This window comes from Conger conger, chromosome 16 (genome assembly GCF_963514075.1).
Source record: "Conger conger chromosome 16, fConCon1.1, whole genome shotgun sequence".
NCBI lineage: Eukaryota > Metazoa > Chordata > Actinopteri > Anguilliformes > Congridae > Conger > Conger conger.
Window position 1 is genome coordinate 36,444,953 of NC_083775.1, and position 24,861 is coordinate 36,469,813.

At 41.6% G+C, this 24,861-nt stretch overlaps 1 protein-coding gene across 1 annotated transcript; it reads left to right on the forward strand.

Moving 5' to 3' along the window:
- The first annotated feature begins 539 nt into the window (after positions 1–539).
- Positions 540–24,861, forward strand: LOC133114197 (uncharacterized). Its single transcript, XM_061223365.1, has 18 exons — positions 540–573; positions 9,785–9,878; positions 10,043–10,071; positions 14,151–14,282; positions 14,673–14,872; positions 15,727–15,830; positions 17,159–17,271; positions 18,597–18,764; positions 18,865–19,071; positions 19,294–19,562; positions 20,045–20,120; positions 21,674–21,811; positions 22,029–22,231; positions 23,584–23,687; positions 23,794–23,912; positions 24,180–24,356; positions 24,553–24,584; positions 24,714–24,861. The coding sequence occupies exons 2-18, from the start codon at positions 9,827–9,829 to the stop codon at positions 24,823–24,825; spliced, it is 2,235 nt and encodes a 744-aa protein (XP_061079349.1). The 5' UTR covers positions 540–573; positions 9,785–9,826; the 3' UTR covers positions 24,826–24,861.

Below are 24,861 nucleotides of genomic sequence, written 5' to 3' on the forward strand. Positions count from 1 at the left end.
AATATATAAACAAATATGAGTACATATGAATAAATCTATAGTCCATGACAATGTTCTGAATACATTCCAGAAATGACAACTTCATTTAAGAAGGTTCTTCAAGCAACCCTAGGATGCTTAGGAGAACCATGTTTAATAAAGAGGAGATCATTTTTGGACTTACAAAGGTTCAAATATGAACTGGTGACAGAAGAAGAGCTCTTAAATTAACTTTACGGTTAATTAAGGAATCTATGGTTCTTTTTTGAACCTTTACTTTACCTCTGAGAAACACATGGAGTAGAGGCTTTTTCCAGTACATAATTTGACAGGCGCCCTGACAGTTTTCCACTTCACACTTTTGACAAATAGAGCAGTACAGGAGTTTGGCTTTGTATGGGAATTAGTGGCAGTCTGTATGAAAGTTCATTGTGAGCTCCCTATTCATGTAGCTACTTCCAATCCGAGTGCGTTTCTCTCTTTCTTACACACGCCCTCCTAAGCCTCTGCTCTGGCCAGCACCACGGTGTCTCCTGTGTCACTTCATCACACACCTGGAAAGGTGTCACACGCAACTTCCTCTCAGCTTCACAGGTGAGCCAGTCCTGCTAACTTAACTCTTTGTTTGACATTAAGACAATGGAATAGAAAGAGTAATGAAATGATACATATGAGCCTATGAATGATGAACTACAATAGTTACAATATTTTTTTTGCTTTGTAACTATTGAATTGGGGGCCTGACAGCTTGAATCCTTTCAGCTTTAAAAAAAAACAAAAAAAAAAAACACTGTGTTGTTTTTTGTACTCTGAGGGTTTTTTGAGTTTTTTTTATGTAAAATCAAGATTAGGTTTTGGCTCCAACTGCTTCAGGTCAACCTAAAACCCACTCCACAGCTTGTATCCTGAAATCTAACAATGTGATCAGTAAACATGTTTAGTAAAATTTGTTCAGCAAAAGATATACAATTAGCTTCAATAAACTAAAAAAAACTCAAATTAATTTGTGTGTGTGTTGATGATCATGATGATATTTTTTTAACAATCTTTGAACCCTTTCAATCTTTGATCATTTAAATATTATGACACCCATTCTCTACAATGAAAATGCGTGACTGAAATTCATTTGGGAAATGCAACAATCGTTAGATTAAGTCCCGATTCAAATATCCAACGGTCACCAAGAGAACCTCATATATGACTATTTTAATGCTGATTAGAACATGTTGCCCAACCATTTTATTTGAGGGTTTATCCTTTTCCTGGTGGCGTCATAAAGCAGCTGAGGAGAGGGAGGGGCCCACTGTTCCAGTTTGATGCCATGTTTTCAGGTGGCACCACTGAAGTCGGTTCAATAAACCAGCCGAAAACCAGACAAACGAGCCGAGTGAGCGAGCCGGCGCTATCTCCCATGAGTAACTCAACCGCTGACACGCGGCTGCATTGTGACATGTGCAGGATAGAGATTTAATCGACTGTCTGGAGGCCTGATACTCCAAGGTGGGCAGTATAGTTTAGCCCCTCTGATCCTTGTGGGCACGCATTCCTCGTTATCTGTGCGATACAGTATTTACTATTTTGATTTCAGAGCTAAGTACTATCAAATGAACTGTAAAACATATTTTCTCAGTACTTTTTTTTCTTCGTACTTTTTTTGTTTTATAGTACTTACCTCAATCAAATAAAATAGCTGAGCGGCACGGATGGTGCAGTGGGTAGCACTGCCACGGTCGTGGGTTCGAATCCTGGTCGACCGGGGCCTCTCTGTTTGGAGTTTGCATGTTCTCCCCGTGTTCGCGTGGGTTTCCTCCCACAGTCCAAAGACATGCAGGTTAGGCTGATTGGAGAGTCTAAATTGCCCGTACTTATGAGTGTGTGAGTGAATGGTGTGTGTGCCCTGCGATGGACTGGCGACCTGTCCAGGGTGTATTCCTGCCTTTCGCCCAATGTATGCTGGGATAGGCTCCAGCCCCCTGCGACCCTGTTCAGGATAAGCGGGTTAGGATAATGAATGAATGAACTAAATAAAATAGCTACCTAATAATTACACAAGTTGCAGGAGTTATTATATACTTAGTAATTAATGGCCTGTTAGGCGTAAACGTTCATTACAGCCACTTCACAGATGCTCGTATCTAGAGCAGCACACAGGAGTGGAGAGCATCAGTGTAACTCCCAGGACTCTGAAATGCGCCAGTGATGAGGCACTAAACATTACATTACATTACTATAATCAGAAGGTACAGTGTTGTAACATTAGTTGCAGATAATGGAGTTGAATAATTGGAAAGTCCTTTTAAGAGCGTGCTTCATCATTCAGGTGTGGATTATGAAAGCCATTTATCTTGGTATGTACTGAATAAAAGGAGATACAGATAGATAATAGTGCATTTTAACTGAGCTGGCCAGTTTAGACTGCAGAAAACACAAGCCACTAATAAAGGATCACCAAATTGTACAGTATTAAGATGAATTTGAAGATGCCTGGCTCTCAACCCTCCTGAAGCAGCTTGAGCTAGGTTTTGAAACAGCTGGTAGCTGGTTGAACAGTTCAAACCATCTACCAGCTTGACGTGGTTTGACCAGTTCAAGCTATATGTTTCGAAACAGCTGATAGCTGGTTGACCAGCTACCAGCTCAGATAAGCTACCAGTACTATCTGGTTGATCAGCTCACTCCCAGCAAGACCAGCTTATGACCAGCTAAATGTTCAAGGGACTTTACAGAAGCAGTACTTACAGGAAATCATACCACAGTACAGAAAGGAAGAAAGCAAGCATTAGTTCCTCTGACTGATTACAGGTTCCCACTAGGCCCATTCATATGGAAGGGAAAAAAGCACCCAGACCGAGAAAGCTTTAGATTTTTTCCCGGGGTTATGCAGCCAGCTTACACTGAAAATCTGTTTCTTTGGACCAATTGTCTTCTGTGTCTGTTTATAGAGCATAATATTTACACAGCCGTGGTATCATTCCAAGATTCAAAGAGAAAACATTCATTTTTTATTTGAATGAAAATGTTCTCTGTGTGTCATCTTTGTATTGTGGCCAATTAAAACTAAGGGGTTGGCTACAATAAAAGCTGTAAAAAAAAAAAGCTAGAAGTTGTCTTCTAGAAGTGCATTCTAATATTCCAATATTATATCCTCTGCAGTAAGCGGTGGTCAGTTACAGTAGAATTATATAGCTATGTTTTTTATGCCCGCTATGGCAATGTCACTACTAGTGTGATCACTAGTAAAAACGTTTGTTTAAAAAAAATGATTGGCCTTTTAAAGTTGTATAGCTGCAGATTTTCTGCCTTTGCGAGGGCATGCTATGTTGTAGCATGCTTGATGGTAGCGGTTTTTACGTTTTCCCTTGAATTTGCTGCATACATCTCAATTATCAGATTTTTTCGTGCGTTGTGCCTGCCACAAGCAAGTTACAGCACCTTATAGTGTACTTTTGCAGTGTTGCTTTGGGAAGCCTGTGCTCTTCTTGCAGTGTACTTATTCTTTCTGAAATAATTATACCATATTTATAACATATTTACATCATTTCTTTCTTTTCTTTTTTTGTACCACCACAAGTATGTTTGGTTCAGACGTTAAGTGTATTGCCGTTAGGAAGTGTCATATGAGTGCTGGAGAGGGGCATTGAGTGTTTGTAAAATGTATTAAAAAACCTACTCATTTGGCCAACCAACCCTTTCTTAGTACTGCCAAAAAACATTTGCCTATGCCACTGTATAGCTTGCACAATATGACTAAATAAATCAATAAATGTTCCTAGGGTTTATTTATTATTTGCCTGTGTGGCCAAAATGTGTTTTATTCAGAATGCCAAAATAGGTTATTTCATCCCGCTTCTGTTACAAGGGTTATAATGAAATTATGAATTTCATACATTTTTGTGCCATTGCTGCTAGCATTATGGCAAAAATAGTTATTTTTTTATCAGAAGGCAAGTGGATTAGTGTACAATGTCCTGAATTCCAAATGCAGCTTCTGTAAAACCCCACGCTAACCCAACGACGGAATTTAGCGAGGGCTGAAGGTATCAGCGTGCTCGTCCTTCTGGTGTTGCTGAAAGAATACTAATAGGGCCCCTATGCAGACAGTCTAGATCAGCCAATAAACAAACCACGATACAAAGGCAGTAGTACCACTCTGCCTTCCGCTCTTTACTGGTCCGGGCTGACCCAGAATCTCCACAATAGGGCCAATAGATTCACCTTTGTTGACTCCATTTTAGAATAATAATTTAGATTAGTTATCCACATTAGTGGATGTCGTATTTATAATTTTGACTTGATCGCTATAGGAATCCTGGACTGAGATTTACTCTCCGAACAGTCCTCTGCTGGTACCACTGCATGTCACATCACGCGTAATGTGCACGTCTCACGAACTGACTTGCTATCTGTAGTCATTACAGAGGTCGCAGGAATAGCTACTCTTGGGTATATCTGTTTACAGCCTAGGGACCCAAGCAGACCAACCTAGCTACGGCTGTGCTCGACATGAATGAACTACCACGCGGAGGCGAGGGATTTACCATCATAGGTCTACGGTCTATATGCCGTGATACATTAAGCGTAAATATTCATCCTCCCTAGACCAGTTTGAGGGGGTAAACCAAGCATTCCCTGTGTAACATTAAGTGTCAGTAAGGAAAACCAAACAGATCAAGTTTTAACAATTTATTTTACCAGGCAGGTTACATACGTAATTACATACTAGTTCCAAATCAAAAAACATTACAACGGAAACCAAATTACAGAGTCTTAAAAGTCATACCTGGTAATAAAAGCTACATACGGGAGTCTGGCTACAGACACCCTGTACGTAGAAATTACGTGCACTGGGTGCACGGGAAGCTGATTGCATTCTCCCAGATTGCTTAGTTTGCTGTCCTTAAATCCAAAATCTGGCCTTTGATGTTAACCCTAAAAATGGGTCACCCATCTGTAATTTGGAGCCACGCCTCCCCAGGAAGCGCAGGGGGGTTGAGGCACATGGCTTTCACTGGGGCAGAGCTCCACACAGCTTCTCCTGGTTGGTTATGATGTACAGAGTTTGCTGTTGCAGAAATAAAACCATTGCACCAGTCGCACTGAAACAATCAGAATAATACCAAACATGAATATTATCTAAACTGACTTTGTCATGAAACATCCAATGCTGTACACATCATTTAGTGACTGAGTAAAGAGGGAGAGAGCAATGAAGGGGGGTTCAGGAGAAGGTCAGGTCCTAACAGGTCGTGCCCTCTGAAACCTTCCCGTGCCGTAAAGGATGTTCCCCCACAGGCTCCTGCCCGTATGGGTGCGGAGATAGTGGGGGTTAATGGTGCATGCTCCTGAGTTAAATTACTTTACAGCCACATATTCCACAATACCAGAGGAAGCCAGCAAGCTGACCAGCCCTGAGTGATAATGCCAGATGTCCGCCTTACACTTCCATGGGCTTGCATGTCCACTGTCGAACACAGAGAGTGTGTGCGTGTTTGTGTGTGTGTTTAGGCGCCTGTGTGTGTGTGTGTGCATATGGCCTCTGACAGTGTTTGATACTCCATACAAGCACACTACTCGTACTAAATTCCAGGCTGATTTCCATTGAAATGTAGTACGAGTCGTGTGCTTAGTATTCGCTTTTGAACACAGCCTCAGGGGCCCATTCAGAACAGGCCCTTTGAACAGGCCTGCATCCCGCCAGCTCTATTGACATTATTATCTTTGTGAACCAGAAGTTTTTGTAAGAAAAATTTGGACGTATTGCTACATAAGACCTTCTGCCACTGGGTGTCGCCAGGACTGACACTTGTATCCCATAATCTCTTCTTCTTGTTGCCTTTCCACATGAATGGTTTCTTATCTGAGACATGCCCTATAAGACCATTTCTTGCAAGACTTATTTTTGCTTGTGCTTTGGTGCCAGATGAATCTGCCAGGTGCTAAGCAAGCCCTGCATTGGATTTCCTTCTGTCCATCCAGGAAATGAACACGAAGTACTTTCATTTAATTTAATTTTTTTTTAACTTGAATACCACATCCTAAAAATCCGGGTAGGCAGGTTATTGCTTGTTGTGAATTTGCCAAAATATTTTCATATGTTGTAACATGTTTTTGCCATCCAAGGTGCTTTTATTACGTAAAATATATACTATTTATTATGTACTTTTTTCTCCTGGATCTCAGGAGTTTAAGTGACATTTTTATTGCAAATTAATTATATACAAATAAATTATGTATTTATCATTCTTTATAAGTGTGTGGTGTTAAAAATGTCAAAGATACTAAAATCTAGGTGTAATTCCAGTTTTTATGAAGATGAAAGTGAGACCAGTTAACTGACATGAACTTCAAAGCTGAATATCTAATGCCAAATTTGTTAGCTTAATATTATAAACCTCTCAAGCTCACCCCAGTTACTCCATGTATTTGTTAAATTCCACCACCAACAGGTCTGCTAATCAGCGCCTCATTGATTTGAGCCATAAATATATTATGTATACTTGAACTTTGAGAGCTTAGAATTATAAGGTTCTAACTAGTTGGTGTCATAAATACAGTATGTTGTTTATAGGGCACTAAATATATGTGAGACGTTTTGCACAAAAATACTGTTTAAAAGTATTAAAAAATTATAAATTTACCACAGGTAATGCCTGGAACCCATTACCTGTGGTATCTTTGAAGTTTGATTTCTCAAAACCACACTAAACGCAGATAGAACCTCATACATAATTAATTAATTACATAAGTATACAATTTATCTGAATATTATATTGTGTCTTTCCCATCAAATTAACATTTACTGCCCAGATAAATATCTTTCACCCCGGGGCAGGGCCGGTGTTGGTATTTTAGCATGAATTCCTTTACTCGTACTGCAATATTCAATCACTATTGTCACAGGATATACCATATGAAAGTTTTACAGCCGTGAGTTTTATCTGTAAGATGTCATTGCTTGAGCGACAACAGTTCCTTAACAGGATCTCGCTTACTCTGCATTTTGGAAATCCATGTACAGTACTACACAAAATAAGGTAATGTCAGTGTCCTTTTCATGGCATGCATCCAGCAAACCAACTGCATAATAATGCAATTCTAAGAAAGTCAGAGAAACGTTGATAGAATGTTCATTGTTTACTTAGAATTTCTCTGGATGAATTATCATGGTTATCTGAACATTTTATATAGGCTCTCTCGAACAGGATGGGCCCACGTATCAACTTATCTGACTAGTATCAGTAATCCAGTAAAGGCATGATCCCCATCTGTGAGCAAAAAATACAGTGTAACTTCAGCTCCGCCTAGAACCGGCTAGTGGTATGGTATTGACGCATTTTAGCTAATGACATTACGTTTCAAACAATGTATAGTTTGTTAGGCTTGCAGAAAAAAAACACAGCATTTTTTGCCTGCATAAGGAAACCATTTCAATTTCCAATATGCATGCTGAGACTGTTACGCTTTAGCAAAACCAGTTCTTGAGATTTTTTGGCCAAAAAGGTTGACGTTTTACAACAAATTATGTTTGCGATGCCTATGTTTAAAAAGAGGACTTTCCTTTCCAAGGAATCTTTACATTACATTACATTACATTATTGGCATTTGGCAGACGCTCTTATCCAGAGCGACGTACAGTTGATTAGACTAAGCAGGAGACAATCCTCCCCTGGAGCAATGCAGGGTTAAGGGCCTTGCTCAAGGGCCCAGCGGCTGTGCGGATCTTATTGTGGCTACACCGGGATTAGAACCCCTGACTTTGCATGTCCCAGTCCTTTACCTTAACCACTACGCTACAGGCCGCCGAATCTCTCGTCTCTCTTCTCTTCTCGAGTCCCTTGTATTATCGAGTGAATATTTATGAGGAAGACCGTGAAAACACCTTTGGCTCCATTATAGAGCGAATTTCCATTGACAATCAATATATTACTATACAAGATGTTATTATTGTGATAATTCTACGTTTTTTTACAATCTTATCGACCTGTTGCTGTCTGAGGAGAGCACGAGGCGAGGGAGAAGGAGAGGGAGAGCACGAGGAGAGGGAGAGGGAGAGCATGAGGAGAGGGAGAGGTAGAGGGAGAGCACGAGGAGAGGGAGAGGTAGAAGGAGAGGGAGAGCACGAGGAGAGGGAGAGGGAGAGGGAGAGCACAAGGAGAGGGAGAGGGAGAGTGAGAGCACAAGGAGAGGGAGAGGGAGAGCACAAGGAGAGGGAGAGGAGAGGGAGAGGGAGAGAATGAGGAGAGGGAGAGGGAGAGCACAAGGAGAGGGAGAAGGAGAGCACAAGGAGAGGGAGAGGAGAGGGAGAGAGAGAGCATGAGGAGAGGGAGAGGGAGAGGGAGAGCATGAGGAGAGGGAGAGGGAGAGGGAGAGCACGAGGAGAGGGAGAGGGAGAGGGAGGGCACGAGGAGAGGGAGAGGGAGAGCACGAGGAGAGGGAGAGCACGAGGAGAGGGAGAGGGAGAGGGAGATCACGAGGAGAGGGAGAGGGAGAGGGAGAGCGCGAGGAGAGGGAGAGGGAGAGGGAGAGCACGAGGAGAGGGAGAGGGAGAGGGAGAGCATGAGGAGAGGGAGAGGGAGAGCACGAGGAGAGGGAGAGGGAGAGAGAGCACAAGGAGAGGGAGAGGGAGAGCACGAGGAGAGGGAGAGGGAGAGCACGAGGAGAGGGAGAGGGAGAGCACGAGGAGAGGGAGAGGGAGAGCATGAGGAGAGGGAGAGGGAGAGCATGAGGAGAGGGAGAGGGAGAGGGAGAGTGAGAGCACAAGGAGAGGGAGAGGGAGAGGGAGAGGGAGAGCACGAGGAGAGGGAGAGGGAGAGCACGAGGAGAGGGAGAGCACGATGAGAGGGAGAGGGGGAGGGAGAGCACGAGGAGAGGGAGAGGGAGAGCATGAGGAGAGGGAGAGGGAGAGGGAGAGTGAGAGCACAAGGAGAGGGAGAGGGAGAGGGAGAGCACGAGGAGAAGGAGAGGGAGAGAGAGAGCACAAGGAGAGGGAGAGGGAGAGCACGAGGAGAGGGAGAGGGAGGGCACGAGGAGAGGGAGAGGGAGAGCACGAGGAGAGGGAGAGGGAGAGCACGAGGAGAGGGAGAGGGAGAGCACAAGGAGAGGGAGAGGGAGAGCATGAGGAGAGGGAGAGGGAGAGCACGAGGAGAGGGAGAGGGAGAGGGAGAGCACGAGGAGAGGGAGAGGGAGAGGGAGGGCACGAGGAGAGGGAGAGGGAGCGCACGAGGTGAGGGAGAGGGAGAGGGAGAGCACGAGGAGAGGGAGAGGTAGCGGGAGAGGGGCAGGAGGGGTGAAGTTGTGTACTTTCATTAGCAAAATACTGTATTTTACACTTCATAAGACCCATAATATCATTTAGTTTCCATATGTCCTTTTGGAGCCACCAAATGACCTTTTTGGAAAACTACCTAGACATAGCTTAGAAAAAAAACCCCAATGCAGAATGCGCGTTTTTGGAGATAATTTCATCAATTATTATTGTGGCTCCATTGTATTTCCACAATAATCTGTATCAACTCGAAAAATAGAAAAGCTTTTCAGAAAAAAAATCTTCTACTTCCACTGTGTTTGAACTTCTGTACTTCTGAACTTCTGTTTTAGTAATACTAGAAATTCTGACTCTTGGAAAACAAACCCCAAAGAGTTATCTTTCAGAAGACACCAGGGTTATACCTTAAGCCAAAAAGGGTTCAAGAAATGTGTTATTTTGGGTATGTGATCAAGCTTGTATCAAGAAAAGGGGTGACAGTTACGGGTTAAACACAATTATCTTGTGTGGCCGAATACTAATGTTGTATTTTCCTATTAGGTATACTTTGATTCCAAATGCACTGATAACTCAAGAGTCAACATGCGGCAGCACCCTCACCTCCTCACCCTCTGCGTTACTGCTATAGCGCTCGGTAAGTAGCATTCACTGCCCCTCCTCTCTCTGACCAGTGTGACTGGCTAATGTGGCAATTCCATCTGATACAACAATGGGATGCTAGTGGCTAAAGTGTTTGTGCTTCAACAACTCGGAAGTACACTGTTTGACATTTATGGCTTCTTGTTCTCTTGTTCTTAGGGTACCTGACAAACCACGCATATGCTCAGGTATGTGTATTTTTTGTATTATGCCAAGAATGATTAATTATGTATGAAGAACCATTATTAATCATATAATTATTATCAATTATTATCAATTATTATGAATTCCCTGATACACAAATTAAAATGTGATACAAATATAAAACACTTGGAGAGATATTAAGTGAAATCAAACAAATGAAAATATTCCTTTATCTTATTATGCTTCTTGTCTGTTATACACTCTGTCTGTTCTTGTCTGTTATACATGAAAAAAAGGTGCAAATGATTTATACTGTATATTTCTGGCTAGGGGTACAATTATGTATGTATAGGGTACCACCCCAGTTAGAATTTTTAAAATGTATTATTTCATTTTTTCTGAGTGTACTTATCGTACTAAAGTGTAGTAAAGCCACTAAATGCAAACTACCTCCCTGCTATGTCAAACCTACCTCCCAATGACATTTGTAGCAAGATTGCCCATAATCCCTAAAAAATAGTGGTTTAGGGTTTGCTTTTCACACAACCACCACCAGGTGGCAAATGAGGGTATAGGGTAGGTCTTCCACTGTAGCACTAAACCTCATTAGCACTGGCATCTCTTATATAACTTTTAAAGGTTTAAATCCCATAGTGGGACTTTTACTGTTTATGGATGTTGCAACAGAAATTTTCGGTGCCATTACCGTGACGGAATGCTTTCATTTTTAAATTAGAAAAGTCTTGGCTGCACTGAGATGGCAAAGTCTGTCTTTGAATTATACTCAAGCTTGCCTTAAAACATGACAATATTGTACATAAGCGAGCATGTTTAGCATTATGGAGTTTTTTTTTGTTTGTATTACTATTCCGCTTCTTCTGCAGTTACGGTAACCTCACTGACAGGCTCATCAAAGACTTAAACCTTGCAATATAGGCCGACCAAAACAAACTTAAAATTTTCCCCTTCTCTGTCGTTCAGTTTGCTACTGAACAGCAGGTCAGACACATTCCCACTTAGACTCTCAACACCTATTGTCAAAGGAATGTTTTTGATATCTTGTGGAATCCATTCCACGAAGAATTGAGGCTGTTTTGAGAGCAAAGTGAGGCCCTACCCAGTTTAGTATAGTGTTCACAATAAAGTGCTCAGTAAGTGTATATTGAGTGTTGTTATGGTCAATATATCTGTTATATGCAATATATTTTGCAAATACAGCATGCTATTGACACTGTCATGTTACATAAAAGTTTGCCGATTGGTGTTTGCTAATTTAAGTGTGCTATTCTAACTCTTAGCGCATTTGCCATTCTCGCAAAAAAATATCCCCAGCACACTGCAATATGCAAGTAAGCTTGTGTGTAATTCAAAGGCATGCTTTGCTATCTGGATAGGCTCCAGCCAAGCCAGACATGGTCAGTTCTGTAATGTATTTGTAAATAGCGTTGTAGAGACGTGGATGTTGTTAACATGAGCTCAACAGTACAAACATTAACGTAACATTAAAGTAAACAAACGTTTGTAATCCAACTAGCTGATGTTGGCTGTCCCTGGTGTAAAATCCAGCTGTGACCAGCTTGAGATACCAGCTACCCATCTGTTTCAAAACATAGCTTGCGCTGTTCAAACCATGTTGAGTATGGAGCTGGTCTAACTGGTCAACCAGCTACCAGCTATTTCAAAACCTAGCTTAAGCAGTTTTTTTCAGCAGGGGTTGATATTCGCTTGAAAAGTTGGACAGGGATGTAACATTACAAGCGACCAGAAAACAATATTGTTCATTTTTGGCTGTGGATTTACTGTCTGTTCTGAGTGATAAAGTAAGGTTTATAAAGTTTGCTTTAATTGTATTCACCCACTCCACCCCCGCAAGACTCAGAGAAAGTGCTAATATGTGTAGATATGGCCCGCTATTCATCTGAATGACTGAGGATTTCCATGCTCCTGATAACTGGAGTTGACACGTGTCCCTTGTGCAAAGAAAAGACCATACCCTGACTTCCTGTAGGATAAATAAAAAAGAAAGGGGTTATTTATCCACTTTGCAGATACAAGTTGGCAAGCAACACACTTATGGAGAGAGATTAGTCTCAATATTATTCACAAATGCGTGTAACATGATCCACAAATTAGAGACGATTCACAAATGTGTTTACTGTACTGTTGGTTATTTCTGGAAACAGACTTTTCAGATCTTTCATGACAATGCAAGCTTTTCGTGATAAAGGGCACTGCTGCCCACTACTGTCAGAACCTGCAAGTACGTCAGACCGCTGTGGATTAGTGCGCTAACATATGCCACCTCATGGTGGTTATGCAACCATGTATTTTATAGTTAAAGTGTTTGGAATTATTTGTATTATTCAGTGAGACATTGAAGTTTTGAAATTAGACTGACTTTGGCCCATGAATTGTGTACTAATGCAGATGAATATGAGTAACATGCAAACTGAATTACACATTTTCCAACATATTCAGTCATGTACCTTTGTCAGAAAGAATATCCAACATATCCAAAGACTGCAAGTCTAGATTCTGTTATCCCGATTTTGCGGTATCTGGATCAGAATGATCCTATCTGAAAATTATTTGAGTAACCAGAACAAAACCTATAAGATCAATTTGATCTGGGGAAAGTAGATTTCAGAATCTGGATAATTCTGGTTTAGACCCAGGTGATTTACTTTTTAGGGCTTCAATGAGTCAGATGAGTATAATTCCATGGCTGAACTTTTTATTCTGAAGTAACTCCATGCCTTCTAAAGTATCCAACAGCAGTGGCTGTTCTGTCTGGTGTTAGTAACCAAGGGTTCCTCTAAACAGTTGTCCAAGGATGTCAGAATCAAGATGGTTCATGGTTCATTTCAAGGCTACAAAAATTCAATATTTCAAACTCCCTATTTCCTCTGTCAGAAACAATATTATAAAATTGAAGATAAATGGAACATTTGGAAAGGTCAAGGAAAGGTCTGGAAGACCAAGAAAGATTTCAGACAGAATGGCCCGAGACCTGGTGAGAAATGCTCAGAAGCCACATCACTGCCAAAGAGCTGCAAAAAAATAGTAGCAGACACAGGTCAGAACAGCTGTTCACAGGACAACAATACAATACAACAATACAAAGACCTACATGGCAGACTTGCCAGAAAGAACGACCTCAACACAAAATTAAGCGTCTGAAGTATGCAAAAGAAAGCATTGAGAAGCCTGAAGCCTTTTGGAACAATGTGCTTTGGACTGACAAAACCAAAACTTCTTGGCCACCACCAAAAAATGGTGAAGCCTTTGTAGAGAAGAGCACCTTGCCAACTGTTAAGCATGGAGGTGGATCCATTATGCTTTGGGATTGTGTAGCAGTTGGGTGCACAGGAAATATTGTGCAAGTGGAAGGAAGGATTCCACAAAATACCAAGACATTCTAGAGGCTAATGTTCGAAGGTCAGTCCAGACCTTGAAGAGAGCTTGAGGAGAGGTTGGGTAAGACAATACTCCAAAACATACCTTGAAGTAACTCCTGGAAAGACAGATGAAGGTTTTGGAATATTAGATGAGGTTGAATATTATTGAAAATCTGTGGAGAGATCTCAAACATGCCATACATGCAAGGAGGCCAGAGAATATTTCTGAGCCAGAAGTGTCATGCCAGGAAGAATAGGGAAAATTCCAATAGCAAGAATTGGAAGACTCTTAGGCTACAGGAATCTTTTCAAGCTTTTATATTTGCCCGAGGAGGAGATACAAAGGACTAACTGACAGGGCTCCCAAACTTTTGCACAGGTCCTTTTTCCTTTCTTTATTATTTTGAAACTGTATAAAATTAAAACAAAAGGTAATCTTGTTTTAAAATTTGAAGAAATGTGTCATGTTTAATATTGTACCCGTTTGCAATTAATTAATTTTGCACACCACTGTATCTTCTTTCCAGGTACAGTGTAAAGAAACTTCTGCAGATTCTCTTTAAGTAATATCACATTCCACAGATAACTGTTTTTACAATTCTTTTGACCAGGTTTTAAACAAAAACCTTTCACATTTTGTTTAAATTGTTGTGTTCTTTACCAGAGGAAGCTCAGATAATCTGTGAAATATGCTGTTAAATGGTCCCTTGATGTGTTTTTTGAAGGCTTCCAATCCCACTGTGAAAAACTTCTTACAATGTGTTGGACTGAAGTCTATGAACATGACTGGTGGCCAGAACAACAGCCAAATTGCCGATGAAGTGTTAGAAGAATTCACAGATGTCTACACCTTCGTGGTAAAGTATACTTTGTAACATACATTTCTGTTGTAATTCAACCATTTTACTCTTTACAGTACATTTACTTTACAGTTGCCACCTTTTTCATTCAGACCAGTTGAAACCACTTATATTTTATTGTTCATAACATCTACTTGTATAATTACAGATTTACTGATATGTAATTGATATATACTGTATGTCAGCCTCACTCAGTCAGTCATTAACACATGCCTGAGCATTGTGGGAATAGGTTGCATCTGTATCGACTCAGGGAATCATTATAAATGTCTTTAGTGTGGTCCTGGTCCTTTCGTCTTAGATTAACTGTATAATTCTGGTGGTCCTCTGGTTTTAAATTAACTGTGTAATTATATAAACTGGTACCATATTTATTTTCCCCTGCAGAGATCCAGCTTCAGTCGTGATTCCATCCTGGAATTGTTTTTTAGCCTTCATAACTCCTCAGCCAATCAGTCGCCCCAGGATTTGGGCTTCATCAAGCTGTGGTTCCAAGTGAACCTTAGACCCTTCCTCGCCAGGGTGTCCAAGGAGTCCCTGTCTTGTCTGAGCGGAGGAAACTTCAGCTGTGAGACATACCAGGCCATGTATGTGTTTCACACTGTTCGATCTCACACTGTTAAACCCCACTTTATGTGTTCCCATGCAACACTGTTCAGATGGCAGGCACACAGCAAGATTATTAGTGCTTTCAAATATTGTTTCAGTGTTTGCGTTTGATGTCTGTTCGATGTGAATTTCTATGTGCGATGAAGGATATTTTATATAATCACAGCAGGCTTTACAAAGGTTTCCTGCTTTATTCCATTTTATTTTATTTTTATTTTTATTGTACCATATGGCCCTCGGTGGCCCAGATGGATCTAGCGATCCTGAGAACAACACGCCTTCTTCAAGCAGTCTCGTCTCATAGCCCTTAACCGTGTTTCTGAGGCGATCGTGGTGCTGTTGCACACAGCGATCCTACTGGTCCATGCTGAGTCCCTCCCTCGGAGCAGTGAGCCAATTATGCCGCTCCATGAGAGCCAAACTCAGCTTTTGGCAGGACCGGGAATCGAACCCCGGTCCTGAGTGTGCAACTGTGCTGCCTACATCAAAGTCTGTTACTTTAGCTGTGCGCCACCATGACCCCCCCCTCCCCCCCAAGGTTTTGTGGTGTAAAGAAAAAAACGTACACACACACACACACACACACACTTCATACAGCATTGAAACGGCTTATACAGTGATGTTTGACACAAAAACTGTCTGAGCCAATCAAAAACATACACTGAAACTGAAATAATATCCGAAAACTAAATAAATATCTTCAAGTTGAAAGTAATTTTGCTGCATATACTCTCCAATGTCCTGAACATTCATGTGAATATCATCCTTCTGATCCTCCCATCATTTTCAAAATGAATTGTAAAAATTGCTTGTGTATCTTTAATCTCTGCAGCGTCAAAGAGATAAGTCTCCATTTTTCAAGTCTGGACCCTGCCCGGCAGAAGTGGATCTACAAGCACTTTGTGTACTCCTTCCTGGCCAGGAACAGCACAGCCGGTACTGGTATTAGGACCCAAACATACAGTATTCCATATTAATTATGTCAAAGGCTCTAATCATCTAAAGAGCACCAACAGCACCTTGCTCCCTGCACTTGAAGTTATGTTAAATACGATATGCACTTGGCAATTTCCTCTATGTGCCATGCAAACTGTGAATGGGTTTGGTCTATTGTTAATGAAACAGTGTTAAGGGGGTCCAGTATACATGAGACAGTGTTAATGGTGTCTCGTGGGAGTTCTTGGGGAGAATGATTAAAGTGACTGTGAAGTGGCTGGAATGTTTTTGAAATGGGTGTATCCACTACACATCCACCAAATATCAAAGTAATGTGGTCGTGATCCTAAAAATTGGGATACTGATTTGGTAATCCAATCCTACCTAGAATCTTGATGAAGCCTTTTAGGGTATTTCAAAATTCTATGGTGGAAATTAGGATACATTTACATTTACATTTTAGTCATTTGGCAGATGCTTTTAATCCAAAGCGACTTACAAGTGCATAGGTTCTACCATAAGTCAGAGCATCACATCCAGAAACTAGCAAAATACACAGGAAATGCTGTTCTAAACATAGTTGTCATCAGAAGTGCATTTTTTATTTTTTTATTTTTTTTGGGGGGGGGGTTCGACAAGGATAGGGATATCAGAAAGGAGGGGCAGGGGAAATCAGGAGGGAGGACTATGGTAGAGTTTGAAAAGGTGGGTTTTGAGTCTGCGTCGAAATAGGGGGAGGGATTCTGCTGTTCTGACAGTGGTAGGCAGGTCATTCCACCACTGAGGAACCAGAACGGAAAACAGGCGTGAACGTGCAGCTTGACCGCCAGGTGCACGTAGAGAGGGAACCGTAAGGCGACCAGAGCTGGCAGACCAGAGTGGTCTAGCTGGGGAGTAGGGAGTGATCAGGGATTGTATGTAAGGTGGGGCAGTCCCCATACATCACTTCACTACCAGGTTTTTCACCTCAATCAAGTCGTTTTTTCCTTTGAGCGTGGCTAATGTGACAGAATCGAATTCAGTAATTATAATTATAAGCCTCAATTGCTGTTTTTATTAAATGTGTGCGTGTGTTCCAAAATATTATTTCACTGGTGGCGCGAACCCAAAAGGTGTGATTTAATGTGACCGTGTTAAATATTCATTTTAGTTAAATGAGACCACGTTTATGATTAATTTAGTGTTAATTTAGTCATGAAGAGACACAGGTTAATGGGGACTTTGTTAGCTGGATGGTGTTAAAGAGGTCCAGTTTCATGAGACACTGATAATTTGGTGTTAGTTAATCAATAAATGGTGTTTGTTATTTTTTTTTATTTTGGATAAAGGCTGCGTTTCTTCTGGGGAGACCAGTGAGGTATGGCTGAAGAAGAACTTTGGTGCATTCGCAGTCGTGTCTCAGCTCAGAGACTTCACCACACTGAACACGGGCTTCAATGCTGTAAGTGTAACTTCATGTGCTGCATTTATCAAAAATGATCTGAAATTCCACTTCTAAATCCATTTCTTAACCCTCCTGTTGTCACATGACAAATGGTACTGGCCTGAAGAAACATTATTCGCCAATTTTTGATGAGGGGTGGGTTGTTTCCACATTGTTTCTACAAATATTAATTGGGGGTTAAAATTCAATGAAGAGGCTTTATCAAAGGCAATGGCATTTCAGACCCTGTGGACACAGGATGCGGGTATAAAATGAAGACGACACTGGGGTTTATTCCTGTTATTGATTTAAGATTAATTTAAAGAACATAATTTCTATTGTGCTGGCACCATAATTTTTTTGTGGCTACTACAGTGCATTTAATGGTTTGTTTCAAACCCCCATTTACAAGACAGACATAGTTAGCCTATCACCCGGGTGAATTTGTCAGGTATGAAATGGTGGAGAGGGGGTGGCTGTATGTAGGCTAATTAAAACAACCAGTTTTAAAACCTGGTTAAAACCTCAGGCTTTTACACTCAGTGAGTACTTTGTTAGGTATTTACTTGGCTGTTGTAATGTATGGTTATTTGCGTTACTGTCACCTTCTTGTCAGCTTTGACCAGTCTGGCCCTTCTCCACTGGCATCTCTCATTACCAAGGCCCACAGAACTTCCCTGTCTGGCACCAACAACCATTCACAGTCAAAGTGACTTAGATCACATTTTTCCCCATTCTGGCATTTGGTCTGAAAAACAGCTGAACCTCTTGACCATGTCTGCATGCTTTTATGCATTTAGTTGCTGCCACATGATTGGCTGATTTAATATTTGCATTAACAATCTGGTGTACAGGTCTAGCTAATAAAGTGCTCAGTGAGTGCATATCAGGTCATTGTAGTTCTGAGGCCAGTTTGGATCAAAGATGCAATGAGACCAGACAAGATAGAAAATAACCCTTTTTCAGAACATCTTCTGTTTGTATGTCTGAGATGCCAGAGTGTTTAAGAACTTAAATCATCTCATCTCTTGACCACTTGTATCCTAGTAAGCAAACATGGGGCTAAAGCATATATGATGGTTAAACAGAGGGTTACAACAATTCCCTATACAGCAAAGACTTTTCACAAATCACCTTACTGGTTGGGTGCTTTGGAGGTTTCATCCAAACCATAGACCCAGCATCATTAACTTGATTGAATATCAGGGTACATCATGCATTGGGTAGTCTAATTTGGTTTGAGTGGCAGGATCCATCTTGCATCAGAAATTCTAATTTGGTTCGAATAGCAGGGTCCGTCTTGCATTGGAAATTACATTTTCATTTCACTGCTTCAACTTCAGCTGGAAGTCCTGCACCTCCTCACTCCAGTACAGAAGGCAGAGCTGCTCCTGAGCCCTGAATTGGGTCACCTCGACGACAGTACCCTCGCCATGGTCTTCGAAAGTCTGCTGAAGCCCCTCCTTAACCACTCAGGACCCGTGGTCAACTCATCTTCACCAGGACTGGGGGTGGGTCCAATGTTAGGCCGCCGGTATGCTCTTTGGGTCAAAGGGTGTGTGTGATATGTCATTCAGCAGAGTAAGCAAACCCCTATTTACGTCTCCACAGAAATCCAAAGGGTTCCTGAAAAAGCTTAAACCCCTGGGGAGATTTATCGGGCGGATTGTGAACTTCATTCATAGGGTAAGTACACCAAGTACAGGGCCTGCGTGGCCTCCCCCCTGTTTTTCCTCATTCAGCACTGTATTTTACTCTCCGTTTTCCACGTCCTTGCTATTTCAGAAACTTGGTTCATTTGCCAGACGGTTTCAGCTGGCATTCTTACAATGATGCCATGTAATGGCTTCAATGAAAGACAAAACAGGTGTTTGTTTTAGTTTGAAATTCTGCAGGAAGCAAACCTACTGGCTGTCAGCAGTGCAAGAGCTGGAGTTACATGACAGCTACTGTTAAGTGAAAGTTCAGCAGTAATGCACTTGCAATTGTCCTGAAATCTGCTGGGCATTCTGCACTCATCTGTGCCTCCTTTGCCCTCAGTCTGATCTGACGTCCTTGAAGAGTCACAAGGTGGCTCAGGCCGTGCTGAACTACACCCTCGCAGAGCTGGTCGCTATCCTGGGGAACGGGACCAACGGGACTCACGGGACCAATGGGACCAAACCAACCCCCTCACCCTTCCCAGCCAGCTTCAACATCTCCGACGTGCACGACTGGTACCAGCATGTGGTGGTCCCACTGATCCGCCGTTTCCTGCCCCACAATGAGAGCATCCCCCCTGAACTCACTGCTGCCTTCATCCATGCTTTGTGAGTGTTTGCAAACAATGGTCATCTCACAAAGTGTACTGATAACACACAGCTTGACTAGCTTGAGTGTGAGTTGGTCATAATGCTGGTCTAGCTGGGTATGAGCTGATCAACCAACTAGTGCTGGTAGTTTGTCTGTTTCAAACCATAGCTTGAGCTTGTCAAGCCATCTCATGCTGGGACCTGGTCAACCAGCTTAACCATGTTGAGCTGGGAGCTGGTCTGAACTGGTCAACCAGCGACCAGCTTGAGCTGGTTGACCGGTTATTAATGAATTGTTCAATTATTGAATTGTTAAATTATTTGTAATGGAAATTTGGTGGTTCAAATAGATGACTGTGCACTGTTTTATGTTATAAACTGTTATTCTTTTAAGTGGCAATTATTGATATTAATGATTACAGATTGTATGCAGTGTAGGAGACAAAGAAAGCATTTTAACCAAAATAATTTAGACATTTATTTTCTGTGTCTGTCTGCAGCTCTGGAAATTCTGATCCAGAACCCTCAGATCCTCCAGACATCTGTCACGCTCCTGTAGATGTTCGCCCCTGCGCTGTGAGTTCCCTTTCCAGTTAGTCTTATTCTGCAGTGTACCTCACCCATTATACTACCTGCGGCATAAACATCAAATCACGGTCCTCGAGGGCTGAGAACTGCTGGCTTTCCAGCCTCCTGTTACCCGGTCTGGCCAATCAGAAGCACTAATTGCTTCGTTAATCACCTGAGATAAAAGAAAACCAGGGCTGAATTTGGATTTGAGGGCCAGGTTTGATGAACCGTTTACACAGGTATTGCACCTAGCGGACACATAGCGGAAATTTTTGAGGATGCTTTCTTGCATACTGTGTGTGTGTTCACATAATTCATCATGCACAAATTATTTTTTCGGGTTCCTGTTCTGAAAGGTTAGATACAGCCATTATCCTTTTTCCGTTCTTTCTCAGGAAGTCACACTTAGAGACAGCAACACCAGTAGAAACTAATGCCACACAGGGCAGCAGTTTCACTAATTCGACATGCGCATTTTTGTCCTTGGTCACACGCACTACGAAGAAAATGCGGGGGAAATGACCTGCCTCTTGGGCAGTTTTATGTCAGAGCATTTTTTTTGGGAAAAAATCATCTCTATCTTTGTCTGTGTGCTAGAGAGAAAAAATCAGACCTTGGAAAAAAGTAATATTATAAAATATATGTAGCCTGGATTGAACATCCATATATGAGCGGAAATATTTTTCATTTGCTGTCAAACATGAAAGTAGTCAAATGGGGAAAATAGTTTCTTTGGAAAATATTGGTATCACTAGGAGGTGAACTCATATCAATTGGTGAAACTAATAGCTTGAAAGTTGGCCCCTTGGGTTAAAGTGGCAATCTACGATTTTCCTCGGTTTACTCAACTGTACTCAAATGGAATGGAATGGACTTTATTGTCATTGCACAGTACAGAGCAACGAAATTACAGTTGACAGTTTCATCCCGTCCAAGAAACATACAGAGGCCATTTCGTGGCCAACATGGGGAGGGAGACAGGAGCAGGAGAACTATCATTAGATAAGAAAGAAACAATGGGGGAGATGAGGGAAAAAAACACAACTCCCCAAACTGGGCTCCTTTATGGGGGCCCAGTTTGGGATTAGGAAAAAAAAAACCTTGGCACATAAGCAAACAATTAAACATCACAACAAGAAAACTCGAGACATGCACATTTTGGTATTGGGAAAGGTCTCAGGGAGGGGAGGTGTCGCAGCCACATGGCGCAACGCTCAACTCCCCAGCAGACTGCTCTATGATAGGGAAAGACTCGAGGGGGCCGACAAACTCCTCCTCCTCGTGTTCATGCCGCTCAAACTCTCCTTTGTCACTTCCAGAAGTACATGTACGCATCTCCGCACTCGCAACAGTCATTTCTTCCAGAGGCTTCCGTGGTTTCCGCGTGCACATTTCAATATAGTTTTTATACAATTTTAATATATAGAAATGAAATTAAACAACGCTCAATGGACATTGCTACATGTTTCAAATATAGTATTTGTTCGCACTAGTTTTGCGCTGTTCACATGAATAAACCATTGCAAGCGGACATTGTTTTCCTCTTCCTGTCCTTACAGCTTGCCAACTCAGTGGAAGTCGTAGATAAAATCTTCAACTGTGTGGACCAAACAAACCTGACTGCTGAACACCTGAAGCCCCTCATGGCTCAGCTCATTGCCATTGTGGAGCCGCTAATTCAGCAGCGCTGTGGTCCGGTATGTTGCATTAAAAAAAACAGTTAGGGACATGGTTTCATTAGCTAGTTCTATATAACAACAATTCCATCTTTCCCTACATTTTAATTATTTAAATGGTTTAGTTGTTCTTCATTTGTTGTTCATTCCAAACAACTTTGAGGGTACGGACTGATACATCAGTATCTTGCTGGTCAACTGTTTTGCATAACTGTTTTTTTTTTTTTTTCTGATTCAGAATTCAAGCGTCATGGCATCTAAGCTCTGCAGCTCACTCTCCCTGCCCAACATGGACAACATCTCCTCTGAGAACTTCCAGGATGTGGAATCCACCCAGATCTTTTTCCAGACCAAAATCAGGCCTTTTCTGCCCTCTATTTCTGGAGATTTCCTCAGATGTGTCTTGACAAGGAACCTCAGCTGTCCATCTTACCAGACCTTGTATGTATAAATCCAATTCCAATGATACGGTGTTGTTTCTCTACCGAGTATATTGAGCTGGGATTCTATATACACTAATGGAGAACTTTATTAGGAATTTATTATTTTACTTTACTACCCCTACTTATTCATGCGATTATCTAATCAGCCAATCATGTGGCAGCAGTGCAATGCATACAATCATTTAGATACAGGTCAGAGGCTTCAGTTAATGTTCACATCAACCATTAGAATGGGGACAAATGTGATCTAAGTGACTTTGACCGTGGAATGATTGTTGGTGGCAGACAGGGTGGTTTGAGTATCTCAGAACTGCTGATCTCGTGGGATATTCACGCACACTAGTCTCTAGAGTTTGCAAAGAATGGCACAAAAAGAACAAAAAGACATCAAGGGAGAATGGCCAGACTGGTCAAAGCTGACAGGAAAGTGATAGTAACACAGATAACCACACATTGCAACAGTGGTATGCAAAAGAGCATCTCTGAACACACAACGCATCATAACTATAAGTAGATAGACTTCTTTTTTAGACTTCTATTGCTGTAGTCTAATACCTAATAAAGTGTTGACTGACTATATGTACTATAAGTATATCTGGGATTCACAAATTCAGTCCTGGTTTTAGTTCCAGTCAAAGGTGCAACCCCTGATTTGTCCTGAACTAGACACATTTAGGCCATGGAATCAGTGCACTTGTGAAAGAATTTCATAGTTAAAAGCCCAAAGATCAAATTCACTGCAAAGTAAACATGCTGTGTGGAATGGATTCTAGGGGTATGCCCACATACTATTGAGTATACATGTTGAGTACATTAGATGAGAAAGTTAAATAGGCGAAATGAAGTATACTCTTAAATACCCATAATAATAATGCGCAGCCTCGCTTTTAAAAACTCTTTTTGATATTTTCATTCAAAACGACAGAGACAGATGAACATGGCCATGCAAGGGTGGAATGTCTCAGAACAGTGGTTCTGGGCCCCCCTGTGTACGCTAGTTTTCATTCAAATCCCAGAACTTTACCAAACAATATAGCACAATAAGCACAATAAGCATAATAAGGGACATTTAACTCTTCCTGTCATCCATTACGATTTCTGATATGAAATTGCTTAAGAGGGTAAATAATCCCTTGAAACATCAATAGCACATAATTAAGAAAAATGGACTACTTAAATTTCTGGGAATCCAAATGTGATTAAAGCATTTGTATACCATTTGGGGCAAACTTAAGAATGAACTTAAAACTTCTTTCCTGAGACTGAACTGGTTCTAGTTCTCCATAGCTAGAATAAAATATTAATGTGGTGATTGATGTGTCTTTCTGTGGTCCTGGTGTGCTTTCCCAGGGTGAAGGAGCTGTCCAATCACACGCAGTCTCTGGGCAAAAATAGACAGATGTTGGTGTATACAAATTTCATCAATCCTTTCCTGTCACGACAGATGTCTGCAGGTACTTCCATCAGCTGATTTTACTGTTCTTAAAACAGGTTACTACTGCAAACAGTCAAAACTGTTATACCAGTGTATTTATTCTTCCTTTTTGGATTCTGTTTCAGATCCTAGCTGCATATCCCAAACAAATGGCAGCAGGGACTGGGTGATGAAGAATTTTGGCCGGTTTTCCGTCTTTGCACCCTTGCAGGATTTCTTCTCTTTGAACTCAAACTTTTCTGCTGTGAGACATTTTACTTTTGTTCATGAGTGATATGTGAAACCCAAATGATTTTTGAAGGTACCAGCTGCCAGCTGCTTCAAAACAAGGCTTGAGCTGCTCCAACCATATCAAGCTAGGAGCTGGTCTGAACTGGTCAACTAGCTACCACCTGTTTCAAAACCTAGCTTGAACTGTTGTTTTCAGCAGGGATGCATAGTGACAAAAGCTTTTTAAATAAGGTTGACTTTATTGTGCCAAACTGGTGACTTGTTGCTGCACTCCTCTCAGCTGGAGACCCTGAACCTTCTCAGCCCTCGACAGACAGCGGAGCTGGTCGTGTCGCCCCACCCTGCACTTTCAGATAAAGAGGCCATCATCAATGCAGTGTTTGACCACTTCATGGAATCACCAAATGACATGAAGCAGAGAGAATTCCTCAGGGAGTTTGCAATGTTATCCCAACAGGTAATATTCTCGTGCGTAAGGGTTTATGTTTTTATAAAATGTATTTTAAATTAGCATCATATGTTCAGTGTGCACAGGCTCAGCAGGGAAACAAGGCCACATATAGCCCTTAAAAAGATCACGTATGACCATTAAAATAAATGGTGATAGAAAAATGAAACCGTGTTCTCATTAAGTTATTTTTTCCCGTTTGTAGAGACCGCTGAACTGCAGCTCCATCCAAACCATGTGAGTTCAACCACAGGCTTACTTTGTCTCTGTCTTTGATCACATTGCTGCAATATGGTGTTCCCTGGCGTGATTGGTCTGTTGACCTTACCAGGCATTGTTTCAGTTTATTTTCCTCTTTTTGCTCAGAATCAAGAGGCTTCGTCACTCACTGTCCTCAATGCCAGGACGTCAGGAGCCAGTCATCTGGGCCAGCATTAACGTGTTCATGCAAGCAGGACCCAGACGTGAGTACAAGTAAAATTTGCAGAACAAACTGCATTTCCAATTCTTTGTA